We start from the raw sequence: 16214 nt of genomic DNA, 5'->3' as shown, positions 1-16214 counted from the left end.
TAGACTTTGAGAGCTTATCTATGTATTTTTATTTTTAAAGCCTGTTTTGAAATTTTGAAGATACATTAGTGAGTGGTACGAATCTTCAGTTGATACAAATCGTAACCTTACAGCAAGACGCTCCTTTATGGGAATGGCAGGTCTATAATTGGTGTCTTTTATACAAATTTTTGGCCCGATTTTTAGTAATAAATATTCAAATTCACCTTCTGACATTCGAAAAAAAAATCTAAAACCACCATTGCACCTGTATTCAAGGCTCAATATGTTTATGTCATCTTTTTCTAAATCGTCTATCAAATTACTAGCATTGTATCTAATTCTACTTTGAAGACTTGGTCGAACCCAAAATCTTTTTTTGCGCGCAATTTTTCTTTTTTTAGTCGCAATAATAATAAATACGCGGCACAAGCAAGAATTACGTCTTCTTCGTCGAACATGTTGATTTGACTCATCGACAAACATTTGTGTCGACTCTGGTATAGACAGATGCAGTTTTTATCGCTTGTTGATCAACAATGTCGATAGACAGTGTCGACTCGGTGTGGACGCAGCTTCATAACACGGTCGGTTCGTGTTGGTGGTTCAAGCAAGTTGCGACACATGTTTCTAGGCCGGGATTTTATGATGACTCAAACAAACAGGGCATCTTGGTTACTTTTCCTGGGAGACAGACACCGTCCCGGTAGTTTCAATGGACCATCACCGCCTCCCGGTAGTTTAGGAATACCCCGCTAAGGAGTCAACCCACGACCTAACTATAGAAGCAAGTCGAATAACTGAATAAATTACAAAATTCACAATTTAAAAAAAAATAAATAAAATACAATAAAGAGAAAAGAAAAACAATAAGTTAACTTTAGGCCCTAAAATTTACTTAATACATGCGCTCTCAATACTCAATAGCCTCTTAAACTGATTAAGCCTTGTACAAGTTTTTACATCATTTGGTAATTTGTTGAATTCACTAAGTCCTCTATATAAAACATGATTATGTGTTTGACTGGTACTACATCTATTAATCAAAATAAAGTCTTCACAATTTTTGGTTTACGTTTAGTTTACGTCAAAGATCTCCCTATTTGCAATACTGGCTCTGTATTCTTTACAGAGTATTCTTCACTTTAAGGACCATATACAATATTTAAGTATCCAGCAACACCGCGGATGACAAAACTAATTGCTGATGCTGATGAAACGAATATTTTTCGCATATCTCAAGAGTCATGTGCAGAGTCATGCAAGACTGGGCTGTTTCAAACAGATTATGTTTGAACTAAACCAAAACCCAGCAGATTATTTTTTCTTTTCGAGATGGTTCCTGCCCGCACCTCTCGAATGTAACAGTAAATTTCCATGGTGTACTCTTGATGGTGGCTTAACGTGGCTGAGTCACGTTGATGAGTTGTCATCTAAATGATCAAGATGCATATTCCTTATCCGTAATTTATCGGGCTCTGTCTCAATGAACACACCTAGGATTGCTTATTTCCGCTATATTTTCATTCTATAATGACATATTGTCTTATCAGCTGGGGGTACTCGGTGCACATGTCTCAGATATTTGCATTGCAAAGAAAATATGGGAGGGTGATTGCTCGTTTGGGCTACGGAGAGTGTTGTAGATCCCACTTCAGGAAATTAAAAATTCTTACTCTACTCTGTGCATTTATTCTAGTGTGCCTATTATATGTTAGGGAAAATGTGACTGACAATGCAATATATGCTGATACCCACCGGCACTTTACCAGAAATAATGACATTAGAGTTACCAGAAATGATTAATTCCACTTTTCCATTGACTCTCCAGATCAAGAACCGGGGTTTCGCACTACGGAGTAATTTTTTTAAGCCTCTGTAAGGGTTCTGCAACTTTGTATATTCATTCCATAAAATTAAAGATTTCTTAATTAACACTTAACAACTCTTTTCACTCATTTAAGGAATTTCTTCACTCCACTGTGGCTTTTTAGGAGAATTGTGTTTTTTATTTTTATATTGTATTTCTGTTAAAGCTGCGTTGTATTTGTTAGTTTTACTTAATGCTTTCATTCTAGCATGTATTGCTAGAATGAAAGAAGCCTTGGATGGACTGAGAGGCTGGTTTATTGAAAATAACCTTATTTTAAATGTTGCAAAGACACAGATTATTCATTTTCACAACAGGAAACAGACTTTGCACTCACATGCGGAAACACAGTGATGGGAGCGGCTGAAAGTGTGTCTTTTCTGGGGGTAGTTTTAGATCAAAAGCTGAAGCTTGAAAGCTCATGTGCAGAAGGTCGCAACCGGGGTCAGTAAATACAGCTATGCTCTCCGGGTAATACCTGGCAGTGTAGGTTGGCAAGCGGCGCTTACAGCGTACCATGCCTATGTCCAGTCACAAATTGCATATGAAATAATATTCTGGGGCAACTCTGTGGATTCGAACAGAATTTTTATTTTGCAAAAGAGGAGAGGTGCATCCGTATTGTGTTTGGTATGGACTATCGTGATAGCTGTAAGGGAGTATTTAAAGATGTATTCTATAAAACTGGCATTCTTACAATGTACAGTCTTTATATTCTGGAATCTATTAAGTTTCTAATTAATAACATCAATATGAAACCAAGTTTAAGGACAATCTAATAATTGAGAAACCAAACTTTACATTTGTACAAAAAACATTGTCTTTAACATTCTAAAGATCTGGAATGTAGAACTTTTACTCCCTCTTTCCTTTAGGCAGATACCTCCCAGTAAGCTTAGTTGTAGGCTCAGGGCATTTTTGGGGGACAGGGCATACTACGGTATTGATGAGTTCTTTCAGGATGGTGACATACATGAAGCACTAAGTAAAGAACTAGAATAGGCTTACTTTAGATTTAGTTTCAGTTTTTATTCTGTTCTGTTTGTGGTTGTATTGCTGTCAATGCTGTTGAAATTGTAATTGTCATTATCTATTTTTATTAGTTAAATGTATTTTTTTTTTGCAAAGTTTTAAATTTTTCTAAGCTATTATAGCTAATATTTTAGGACACGGTCCATGTCCCATCTGGGGTCTTGTAATGTTACGATTATTGTATGTAACATTGTAATATAATATATTGCAATATTATGTTTTTGGGCTGAATAAAGAATATATATATCTTATCGTATTATATAGTGATTGCAAATTATATAGTGATGCGACAAAACTTGTTTTTTAAAAAAAACTTTATTCAAATAGAAAACGACTAATCTAGTACAGAGTTAATACAAAACTGATTTTTTAAAATAATTAATATAAAAAGGTTAAATCGGGTAAAATGCTGAAAAGTTAAATATAAAATAATTATGTGGTAATATAATATGATTACTATTTAGTTTCATAAGGAATATGATATATAACTTGCATGGGTTTTATTATTATTGTAATATTAATTGTAATAAGGTTACGAGCACTACACAGTATTCATTTGCAGCACCCTACTATGGTTTGTAAGCAAGAGTTAACTCAGTATAAAAAGTTCTATCGGGGAGAGCTGTGCAAAGTCAAAAAAGCTGCAAATGACAACTTTATTAAGAGCTCGGAAAATAAGCAGGCAGCAATGTGGAGTTTATTAGTTCAAAAAATGCTACATCTATTTCTTCAAAAAATCAAACTGCTCAAACTGTTAATACCTTTTTTGTTAACATTGCAGAAAGTATAGTCTCAGAATTACCTACACCCACAAACAATTTTTCCACATTTTTAACTCCTGGTAGATTCACCACTTATCTTAAATTTCATGAGGTGACTACATGTTAGATATAAAATAAACTCTCTTAAAAATAAAAAGAGCAAAGACTGTTTTGATCTTAACGTTAAACTCATTAAAACAATTAAAAATATTATCATTTATCCATTGACAAATCTCTTAAATGCCTGCATAAAACATTTTTCCTATATCCTATAAGGTGGCTAAAGTGATACCAATATATAAAAACAAAGGTTCAGTTGATGATGTGTCAAACTATCGCCCAATATCACTGTTGCCAATTTTCTCAAATATTCTGGAATCACTCATGAAGGATCAAATGTACTAACATTTTGAAAATAACAATCTCCTTATGCAGAGTTTGCTTTCAAGAGTAACAGGTCAACTGCATTGGCTATTAAGAGTTTGGTGGATTTTTCATCAAGGGGTCTGGAAATGGGTTTCGACACCTATGCTTCATTCTTTGACCTGACAAAGGCCTTTGACTGTGTATCTTATGAAATTTTATTAAGCAAGCTCTGTTACTACAACTTTCATTCAGAGAGCATTGCCTTTGTCAGGTCATATCTGTATGGCCGACTCCAATATGTGTCATACAATGCTAGTGTATCTGATAAACAGCCATTACATCATGGAGTACCACAAGGATCCGTTCTAGGCCCACTCTTATTCCTTATTTATGTAAATGACTTGCCTTATTTTACAGACCGGGCACATGAGCATAAGTTGATCCTGTTTGCTGATGACAATACTCTACTCCAGCATCATCACCCGGCAAAACAGAAAATCGCCAGTACAGAGGAAATAGAGAGTAAAATGAGGGAATGATTTGTAGCAAACAAACTAAACCTTAATGATTTAAAAACACAGCATCTAAATTTTTCACTTCGAAACTCTCAAATAGATCTGCCACAGGATGAATCTGTAAAGTTCTTGGGTGTACTTCTTGACTCTGGTCTCACTTGGGAAAACCACATTATTCAGCTGGCATCTAAGTTATCAAAAATAACCTTTCTAATAAGAAGTCTATCCAGCTGTATCAAGGGAAGTTTTGTTGTTGGCTTATCATGGTTACTTTAGCTCCGTTATGTCATATGCTGTGCTGAACTGGGGTCACTCTACTCATGGGGACAAGATATCTGGTTTACAGCACAGGTGCATAAGGGCTATGACTGGTTTGGGGCACCGTGACTGTTGTCCACACTGTTATTCTGAACTTGGCGTCCTCATTTTTCCATGTGTATTCATCTTGCAATGTTTGACTTTTATAAAAAATAATCTACCATTATATTTAACACACAGTAATATACATCAGTATTCAACTCGAAACAATCTGAATATTTTGCCCGAATTTCTCAGGCTTGGGAGAACCCACAGAAGAACTTTTTATCATGGGATTTGTTTCTATAATGTGTTACCATTGTAGGTTAGGGAACTTAATGAACAAGCTTTTATTAAAAAATTAAAAACTGTTTATTAAAAAACTCTTTTTATTCATTTGAAGAGTACCTAAATAACAATTTTAATGACCTAATTTAACTGTTTTATAAATATTGTGTGACTATTATAAATATTTTTAGATTGAGTGTCTGTAGATCTTAATTATATATAAACTTTAGAATCTTACTGTATATGTGCGTATATAATTTTTATTTATTAATTTTAGTTAATACTTTTTTAAATCATGAAATTGCATTTTATATATTACCGTTTATATTGACTTGTAAAAACACTATGTGTAATATTACGAATAATAAAATTAAATTAAAATTAATGCTTTTTTTTCGGTATTTTTGACTTGTATAAGAGTTTGTACTTTTTGGCATGAATAAATAAATAAATGATGTTAACCTTTTACGATCCAGTGACTTTATTAGTCACATTTTATTACGCCCTCTTGTGTCAACCTGTATTAATCAATTCGCACAAAAATGTCATTTTGCCATCAGTCGTTTCCGAATGTTCGTGGAGGATTTGTCACTTTGGGTGTCATGGCTTCTCGTACTTCAGACGGCCCATTCTTTGGTTGAAATTCAAAATAATTGCAAAAAACACCTAATTTGGTCATAATACTTGCATGCAAATTGGTGTAAGGACCTAAATATACTTATCAGGTAAGTACTGTTTATATTCCTCCCCTATTAACGGGGTTTTAAGAATCTTTTGTGTTGTCAGTGCGTGTGGGCTACAAAGAACCCTTTTTAAATGTCCCACAAACACCTTCGGACCTTTAAACCTCCGTTTTTAGCTGATATTATCGTGAAACTCACCCCTGTGTAACCCCTTCCCACAAGTAATCCAGTGCCAATAATATCTAATTTTAGAAAATCCACCATTAAGACACCTCCCATGTAGTTTATTTTTTTATTATAGGGATCACCTAAATAGAGAAAACATCGTAGGATGGCCACGGCCGTTCAAAAAAATGGCCTAAAATCTCTTAACAACGGAAATAGACTAGTGCACCATCAAATGCAGGGGCTGAATGGCTATGAGAACATGATTCCACAGAACCAGTACGAAATTAAAACAGAACCTATCATAGATGAACACAATGAAGAGAAACCCTTGCTGGTCCATGAGGAAAGTGAACAGCATGCAGTAGAAGAAGAAGGAGAGCCAGAGATAGATATTGTCATAAACAATGTAGTGTGTAGTTTCAGTGTTCGTTGCCACTTGAACTTAAGGCAAATCGCGTTGAACGGTATCAATGTTGAATATCGTAGGGAAAACGGAATGATAACAATGAAATTGCGTCGTCCTTATACCACCGCAAGTATATGGTCTTCCGGTAAAGTTACTTGTACAGGTGCAACTAGTGAAGATGCAGCCAGGTTGGCTGCCAGAAGGATTGCTAGGTGTTTGCAAAAACTTGGGTTTAATGTAAAGTTTAATAATTACAGGGTCGTGAATGTTTTGGGAACTTGTTCAATGCCCTTTGCTATTAGGATAAATTCTTTTTCTGAACAGCATAGAGAAGCAGAGTAAGTATTATTTAATATTTGTACGTGTTTTAAAGAATTTTGTTGTAAATTTGAGTTGACTGGGTTCAGCACTAGATTTAATTTGGTTTGTTTTGGTAGTTTATTACTATCATGTATTTTTGCTAAAAAAATTGTTAGGTCTTGGAAGTAGATCTTGGATCATTGATGATTGCATGATCATTGGTCCAATCCAATTTAGTTATAAATTCAAGACAGATTCATAGGCAAAAACCAAATTTAAGAGAAAAGTACAACTTTCATTTCTGTCTTCAGAATTGGAATGTTTCTTTGTTTATCAATTTCTATTCACCCACAAATTAATGCATAGTGTAATTATCAAACAAAGGTCACTTAAATCAAAAAAAAAATATATTTAAGAGTACAATAAAACAAAAGATTTATATCAGATAATTTGTACTGTACTAGGTATTGTTTTACATGACTATCAATATAGTTTTAAAAAATCCTTAAAAAAATTTACAAATATTTAGTTTTATTTATAATGTACTTATACAAAGACATTGAAAATGTGATTACATGTACTCCCTAGTGCTCCCTGGAATAAAAGAGAAATATGAAATACTAAGGTAACATTAAAAATAACAAACAATTAGATAGGAATCATTCCAATTGAACCAACAATAGAAAGAGAGTTACAGTCCATTATACAAGTAGGAAGGTAATTAAAAATTTCTTGTGATAAAATTTCAGAACCATTATAGAAGTGAGTTTTGTGGAGTATTCTTACAATTTCTTTGTTTTTCTGATCATATACAGTCATGGTCGTATAGATAGTATACACTTTTGAATCTATGCTTGAAAAATAATAAACACAAATTCTTCATAATTTCTTTTTATATTTAGGTTATATTTAGTTAGTACAATTTTATTAAACTAAAACAATATTTCTACATAATAAAAAAATATTTAAAAAATATACAAAAAAGGCTGGTTAACTAAATACCATATTAACAATTAAAAGTCTATTTAACAAAAAAATAATTAATATTTTGTAGGAAAAACCTTTATTTTTTATTACAGCCCTTAGTCTGGTTGGCATCACCAATTTGTCACAATCTGTTCCAAAGTTCACCCAGATTCGATGGGTTCAAATCTTTAACTTGATTTTTTACAGGTTCCCGCAGATTCTCTATAGGGTTTAGATCAGGGAACTTAAAAATGGATTGGACTTACTTATGCGCTGAATTATTTTGTCCATATATCCAGATGTTTTTTAAGGATGGGGAGCTCTGTCTTTATTTGCCATGCTTTGTGTGCTTCTGTAGAGCTTCAGGGCATTATACACCATTTTTCTGCAGTTTACTAAATTTTTAGCAATGGCAGATATGGATAAACCATAATTTTTTACTTTTGTCATCATTTTTGACTTAAAAGAGGCCATGCCTAAATCTTTGATTTCTGCAGGTAGGGCATTGTAAATACAGGCAGAAGTATATGAAAGAACCTTTCAAAAATTAAGTCTTATGCTGGGGGATTGCCAGTGTGCTTTTATAGTGAATATTTACATTATGCATATCTTCCCTGAATAAGAAATTCTGATAGATATTCTGGTTCATGAAAATTAAGTAATTTATGTACTGTGCAGCTAATACCCAAAAATCTTCTTTGTGCCATATTAATTCTATAGACCTGCTTTACCAGCTTATCTCTGATGTGGATTGGACTTTTATACGCACTCAGTCAGATGTTGATGAGGCAGTTAAAAACCTTTTATGACAAAATCCATGAAATTTTTTGTCTAGCTGGTCCTCGTTTTCGACCCTCTTATAGTAAATACTCATATCCTGTGTGGTACACTCATAAAATTAGGAAATTATTAAAATTAAAGTCTAGGCTACATAGGAGATGGCTTCATACACGGTGCTCTGCTGCTTATGAGGATTTTAGAGCTGCTAGGAGGGTAGTAAAAACAAAAATGGATCTTGCTTATCACGAGTATATATCCAGAACTGAGTCAGCTATTCAGAGTGATCCAAAGCAATTCTGGAGGTTCATTCACCTTAAACAAAACAACTCTCGCATTCCAGGTTCTATGAGCTATAAAGATACCACTGTTGTGGGTCCTAAAAGTATTGAAAATGCTTTTTCTGATTTTTTCAGGAGTGTTTATGTTGAGTCCTCTATTGCTCAGCCCAAAGAATCTGATACATATGGTTCAGACAACATTTTGGTCCAATCTTTTGTTGAGGCAGATGTAAGAAAAGCTTTACAGAAGTTAAAAAACAAAGAAACTGCGGGTCCTGACCAAATACCTTCATTTCTTTTGCGTGACTGTGCATCGGCCCTGGCTGTACCACTCTTACAAATCTTCAACTTATCACTCAAGACCAATACATTTCCGGAAGAGTGGAAAAAGGCTAAAATATGTCCAGTGTTTAAGAGTGGCGACCATGGCAGAATAGAGAACTACAGACCAGTGTCAATTCTCTCTAATTTTTCGAAGGCCTTTGAGATATGTGTGCATGATAAATTGTCTCCTCAAATTAAGCACATAATTACAGAAAAGCAGCATGGTTTCTTTCAGAAAAGATCTACTGTCACTAATATGGCTTGTTCCTTGGAAACAGCATATCTAGCTATAAATCAGAAAAGCCAGTTGGATGTGCTGTACACAGACTTCTCGAAGGCTTTTGATCGGCTGGATCACAATTTGCTGGCATGGAAGCTGGCTTTGGCTGGATTTCATCCTTGTCTGGTGGAGTTCTTCATCTCATATCTGACTGGCAGGCTTCAGTATGTTGAATTTAATGGTTTTGGGTCTGAGTATTAGGTGGCTTCGAGTGGTGCGCCCCAAGGCAGTAGCCTCGCCCCAATGCTGTTCGATCTATTTATTAATGATTTAGTTGATTGTGTGGAGAGTTTCTGTCTTTTATTCGCTGATGATCTGAAGTTGTTTCGTATCATTCGTACTATGCTGGACTGCCTGAAGCTGCAAGAGGACATGAATGGGGTCTTTGAATGGTGTGAAAGAAATAAACTACCCCTAAACTGTGACAAATAAAAAAAAATGACAATTTCCATTCTTCATGAAGAGATTTTATACCCATATATATTGAGTGGTTCTCAGTTGCTAGACTGTTTTTCAGTAAAGGATTTGGGCATTGAAGTAGATAAGAGACTCACATTCAACCAGCATGTAGCACAGGTCACTGGTTCAGCCTTAAAATCCCTCGGGTTTATAGTAAGGTCCACTAAAGCAAAATACTATTCTCTCTAGTCAGATATTTTATATAAACTTTGCAATAATAAAATTGATTGTTCTGAGCTCTTAGAGAGGCTACCTCTATTTGTTCCTCCCGCCAATACAAGGAGGCACCATATATTTTATCCCTCTCTTAACTTAACAAATCTGTCCAGCAAAGCTCCACTGTGCCGTGCTTGTACATGGTATAATCAGATGAATGCTATAGATGTCAACCTCTTTAGCAGCACCTAAATATGTTTTTTAAAAAATGATGTGTTCCTCTCTTAATTTGAATGATACCTGATTATTTTTCTGTGATTGTATCATTTGGTTAGTGTGTCTTATATTCTTACAATTATGCTATTGTTCTACATTTTAAATTTTGTTATCACTCTATATTGGATCTTATATTATTTTTTTGTACTACTTATTTAAGGTGCTTATAACTTGTACTGTTTTAATTTTAATTATTTCTATTGTTTTGTAATTGGTAATTTTCCTGTTGGACAATAAACTATTTGAATTGAATTTACATGCTCAGTTTTTAAAGGTGGTAGACAATGGTACAGTGAAAACATCTTGTCGGACTTGCATTGTCTTATTTATTTATTGTAACACGACGTTTCGGTTGGTAAGTATCTCCAACCATTATCAAGTGTAAACTGTTTACACTTGATAACGGTTGGAGATACTTACCAACCGAAACGTCGTGTTACAATAAATAAATAAGACAATGCAAGTCCGACAAGATGTTTTTACATGCTCACTCACATGAACCCTCCATAATAAATTTCAAGTAAATCTTACACAGGAATTTTGAATTCTCAGAATTTTATATTTATTTTGTTCAGTTAAAAAAGGACCATATACAATATTTAAGTATATCCAGCAACACTAAGCACTAAACTCTGTAAGGATTTTTTTGTACTAGCAGGTAAAATATCCTTAAATTCATATAATGACTTTAATTTATAATATGACTGTTGACAAATCTTATTTAATTCAAAAAAGTAGTCCATTTATTTCAAAGAGACCTCTTGATAATAAAAATTCAGAGATTAGAGGGACACAAAGTCAATGGTCTCAAAAGTCTTTTGATTATCCATACAAAGGCACAGGTTTTTTACTTGATACAACACCATTAATATTTAATTTATTTGGTACTTCATTACATTCAAGGCAATTACATTTCTTGAAAACAGGATTACCTATATTTTACCAGGTTTTGTATGGTCACTCTAATCACAAAGCAACATCAAGATGGTACACCCATATAGTGTTGTATGTGATACAATTTAAAAACATTAAAAAAAAATATATATATATATATATATAAATATAATGCTTACTTTCACAGTTAACATAATTAAAATTATGTAATAAAATTTAAAATATGCTAAAAAAGACTTAATTTTTGACCATTAAGAGTTCTATATTGAGAGTTTCAAGGGATTTTTTCATATCTATTAAAACAGAGGGACAACATTGTCCATTATTCACAGATAGAGCAATATCTGTTATTATTTTTAGAAGAGCTGTAGTACAGCTATAATTTGGTCTAAACCCAGACTGATATTTTGGGATAATGTTTCTGATTAATAAATAATCCAGCAATTGACCTTTTACAATTTTCTTAATTAATTTAGATACTTAAAGTTGGCAAATTACTATTTGGTCTTAGTTCATTAATATTGGTTAGATTGTTCACTTTAGGTACTGGAGTAACAAAGGCTTTTTTCTAGATGTCACGGACACACCCAGAGGATAAAGAATTATTAACAATATTCACTAGAGGTTTTAGGCAAATAGGAATGCAAGCTTTTAACATTTTTATAGAGATTTCATTTACCCCAACAGCATTACTTCTAATAATGTTTATTATTTTATAAACTTAATTTTTAGAGACTAGTTTAAAATAAAATGGCTCCCCCTCGATTGAGGAACTAAGAAATGTATCTAAATTATCTGGATGAATCTGTAATAATTGAGGCATATTATCCAGAAAATGATTATTAACAAGTGTTGGCTCCCTTAGATTAGGAGGAATATCTGCAGGTGCATTGTTATTGACTTTCCAATTAAACATTTTTTCCAAAAGTTCTTAGTTTTATGTGGTCCTTGACACTTGTTAATTTCATGAGAATAATAATTTACTGCCACATTTACATAATTTTTAAGATGAATGTAATACTTTCTACTATTATCATCCTTTAGATAAAGATATTTTTTAAAAGCTTTACATTTCAACTCTATAATTTTTTTTTAAATTATGGGTTAACCACAATGGTTTAGACCCTCTTTGTTTTAGCGGTTTGAAGGGACAATAAACATCGAACATGTAAAGGGTTTGATGTTTATTGTCCAGGAAAAAACAGAATATTTTCATTGAATATTTGAACTTTTATGTTTATATCATTATACTCTATTTTCTTTTTGGTGAGAGCACAGTGCCTCATTATTTATGCAGAAATAGCATAAATAAAGGGTGAGTCTTCTATTTTTCTACATGTAACAAAATGATAAACCAGGCTGTTTTTACCAATTTTAAGTGGAGAAGTCCTGTATGGTCTCAAATACAATAGGTCGTAAAATTCGGAACAATGGTTTCGAGTTCATTTTTATGACAAACGGGTTGCCAGTGTCGTCCCGACTATGGATATTGATTTTAATTTTTAAGTTAAATAATTATCTGTTATGAAAAATTTATAAATAATGTTGGACTTTATCTATTATCTATTAGATAAAGATTTTTAGAAAAAGTATGGTTGGTAGTTATAACTTATATTTATTAAATTAACAAGAAACATTTCTTAAAAGCGGAAAAGCCTCATTATAAAACTATGGCAAATAAAATGAAATATAAAAATTTGATTAATACCGCAATTTGATTGTTTTTTAAATGTTTAAAAAATTGTTGAAAATTTCATTTTTTTAATACCAACCAATAAAAAATGCAACTCTCCAAACATATCTTCTCATTTATAAGAAAGGTACATAAATATAAGGATATTTTAATTTATTAACCATATTTACATATATTACAATAAAAATATTTACGAAATATACAAAAAAAAATCAATTTATAAATCACACATTTCATTACTCTCATCGCTTTCATCCGAATCAGACATTCTCACTGTTATAACTAAGGGTTCGACAGTTTCTTCTAGAAGATTATCGAGGGTCCACATCTTTTCTTCTTCTTTTATAGTGTGATTCACAGCATTGCTCCAGTTTTATTGGGTAACGTTATCCACTGCTGCTTTCAGAAGTTCTCTCACATCTTTCAATTTAAAGGTTTTATTATTTCTAGCCACAAATCCTTTTACTTGAGCCCAAATTAACTCTATAGGATTTAATTCACAACGGTAAGGTGGCAAACGAAGTACAGTTATATTGTGTTTTTTTGCCATTTCGTCAACAACGTGTCTTTTATATTTTGATTTATTTTCTGTAACTATTGTCAGAAGCTCTGCTTTTACCGCGTCATCTCCAAAAGGTATTTCTTTTTCGGTAAGCCATTTTTTTTCCCCTTTTCGCCAGCAGGATGATGGTAATTTTTCTATTAATCTTGAATGGTAGCTGGCATTGTCCATAACAATAATTGAATTTTCGGGAATTGACTTGATCATTTCGGAAAAATAATCTTCAAAAACATCAGCGTTCATTTCTTCGTGGTAATCCTTAGATGACTTCGATTCGAATTCAAACAGACCGCCATTTAAAAATCCTTTATAGCTCCCAATATGTGTAATTATTAATCTGTGGCCCTTACCAGAAGGAGACTTCAAGCCAGTCGATAAACCTTCTAAAAAAGCCTGACGGGAGCTTCCAACATTTTTATCCTGCCAGCACTTGCTCACGGTGTGTCCTTCGTTAAGGCAGGTTTCATCCAAATAATAAATGTTTCTTCCTTCCTTTTGATACTCCTTAATTTGCCTTAAATACTTTCTTCTCTGACAGACTATTTCTTCTTTATCTATTAAAATAGATTTTCTATTTTGCTTTTGCCAAGAAAAATGTAATTCGTGTAAAATTTTCCATAATTTTTTTCTTCCCATTTCTGGTACATTTTTGTTTTTTTTTCTAAGTGTCAAAATTTTGTCGATAGTTGGGATTTCATTCTTAAAATAAAATGAATGTACTGAATGTACTCCTGATGACATGCTTTGCTGTCTCATCAACTACTATCGGCTTCCTACCGGCAGTTTTCTTTACACTCTTCTTAGGCAAGTTCTTATTGTTTTCACTTTTTCTGTCACTAAGAAGTCTGTAAGTTGTTGCTTTACTTATGCCTGTCATATTGGCACATGTAGAAACAAGATTTCTAACAGTACTTAGAGGCATTTGATGCACAAGTGCATCATGTACGTTTAGTACTATAGTCCTTGCTTTAAAATCTAGAACACCTTTACACACTACGGGGCTAAACTTTGAAATTCTTACAACAAATCCGCAACAATACTGAAAAAGAAATTAAGTTTTTAGGATATATCTACATTATATACCATAAAATATAATTACCTGTTTGCATTTAAGATTGCACAATTTAGGTACCTATAATACTTATACCTCCATATTTACCTACCTAGACAATATCTACTTATAAGAGTTAAAAAGAACTTGTTCATTAGGTACTTAAGTAATTCAAAGAATTTATGGCTAAAATTGGCCTATTTCTTGCACTATTAAATAAACCCAACAAATGAAAACATTCAGGTCTTAATGTACTTGAAAAGTGGGACGCCAATGGTTTACGACCGTTTTATGGCTATCGACCCTTTCGTATGCTCCTACGGATTAAGAAATGGACTATAGAATAGTATAGGTTATGCCAATCTACCGGTTGTAAACTTGTCTTAAACTCATCAGAATATGCCAGTCTTAGATCTCTACCTTTTATCACAGAATTGTTACTTATTTTCAATTTATCACATTTTAATATACAAAATACTGCTTCATGATCTGTTTGATTAGATTTATGTTATTTAAAATTTTGAGATCAATTAAAGTTTTGGGTTTTAAGTAAATTGTTGGGTGTTATTCTGGTTGGTTTCTGAATTAGCTGAGTTAGACCAGAACTTTCTAAAATATCATTAAAAAACTAAAATTCTAGATAATTGTCACATAAAATGTTTACATTAAAATCTCCAGTACATACTAAAACATCACAATTACAAATAACCACAGCAAAAACATCATATATGCAACTGAGAGCAGAGTATGGCACAGAAGGTGGTCTGTAAACAACCAACTGTAAACAAATTGTTCATTATATGATACTCTAAAATCTAAATAAAGCAAAAACAACTTACTTGTAATGAAAATTATTTTAGGAAAATTTAAATGATTTGCTATTTATATATCCAGCCAAAAAGAATCTAACCTGCATTAAATTTTTGTATGTAGGAAATACCAGAAAATGTTTGCTGCATTTTTTTACTTATAAAGAGCTAAAAAGACAAATATTTTTTTGTATGCACTAGAAAAAAATCCTGAGAACTACTGAAACACTACATTGCTATAGACCCTATCAATAAAAACAATTATTTTATTGAAATAGTTAATTGTTTAGAGTTTTTCAGATTTAGCCAAATAAAAGCCTTTTAAATTTGTCTTTATGCCAATGCTTTCATCTTTATTAGGTGTTCTTCAGGGCATTTATGTAGGTCAAAGAGGTTATTTTTTAAAAACTAATACAAAAGAAGCATTAAGCCTCAAATATTAGTATAGTCAATAAACAAAATAGCTTTTTCAGAACTGCACCAATTTTGAGGAGGTTACGACCATGAACACTGATTACTTAAGCACATCATATTCAAATCTAATCAATTTAAAAAAAAATTAACTTTAACACTCTTCTAATATCTCCTGTATAATATTACAATTTAATAGTGTACACAAATGTATCATTTATCTTAAAATATTTATGGTTAGAAAAAGGAATGTTTTGTTTTGTTTTACAATATTTGGACACCTAGTCAATTTTAGTACTGCGGTGTGAGGTATTACTTGGTTAATTTTGTATACCTTTATACTAATATTTGGATTGTTTGTTTGTTCACCAAAAATATACCCTTAATAGACATCTTAAAGTTGTATCAATGTTTCATTTCATGATTTACAATCAAAGGCCTTAACTTATATCTGTATAAGAAAATTTGAATATTCCTCCCTTTTAATTGTAACTTTTACTTTTTATAATTTGAGGAAAACATTTAAATGTTTTAACTTTTGTTTTATGAAAGTTATATAAATATATATTATTTATTAGAAATTGTTTTCTTTTTAGTATGTCAAACTGTA

General features: G+C 32.4%; 1 protein-coding gene across 1 annotated transcript in view; it reads left to right on the top strand.

Annotated features, from left to right (window-relative positions):
• The first annotated feature begins 5665 nt into the window (after window positions 1–5665).
• Window positions 5666–16214, top strand: part of LOC126743504 (TATA box-binding protein-like 1) — a 53129-nt gene continuing 42580 nt past the window's right edge. Inside the window, exons 1-2 of the mRNA XM_050450638.1 lie at window positions 5666–5833; window positions 6093–6703. Coding sequence (XP_050306595.1) covers window positions 6123–6703 — 581 coding nt within the window. The 5' untranslated portion in view covers window positions 5666–5833; window positions 6093–6122. The remainder of the gene's footprint in view (window positions 5834–6092; window positions 6704–16214) is intronic.

Source organism: Anthonomus grandis, chromosome 13, assembly GCF_022605725.1.
Source record: "Anthonomus grandis grandis chromosome 13, icAntGran1.3, whole genome shotgun sequence".
Classification (NCBI taxonomy): Eukaryota; Metazoa; Arthropoda; class Insecta; order Coleoptera; family Curculionidae; genus Anthonomus; species Anthonomus grandis.
The sequence above is the reverse complement of the archived record's forward strand: the minus strand, read 5'-3'. Positions and strand labels throughout refer to the sequence as shown.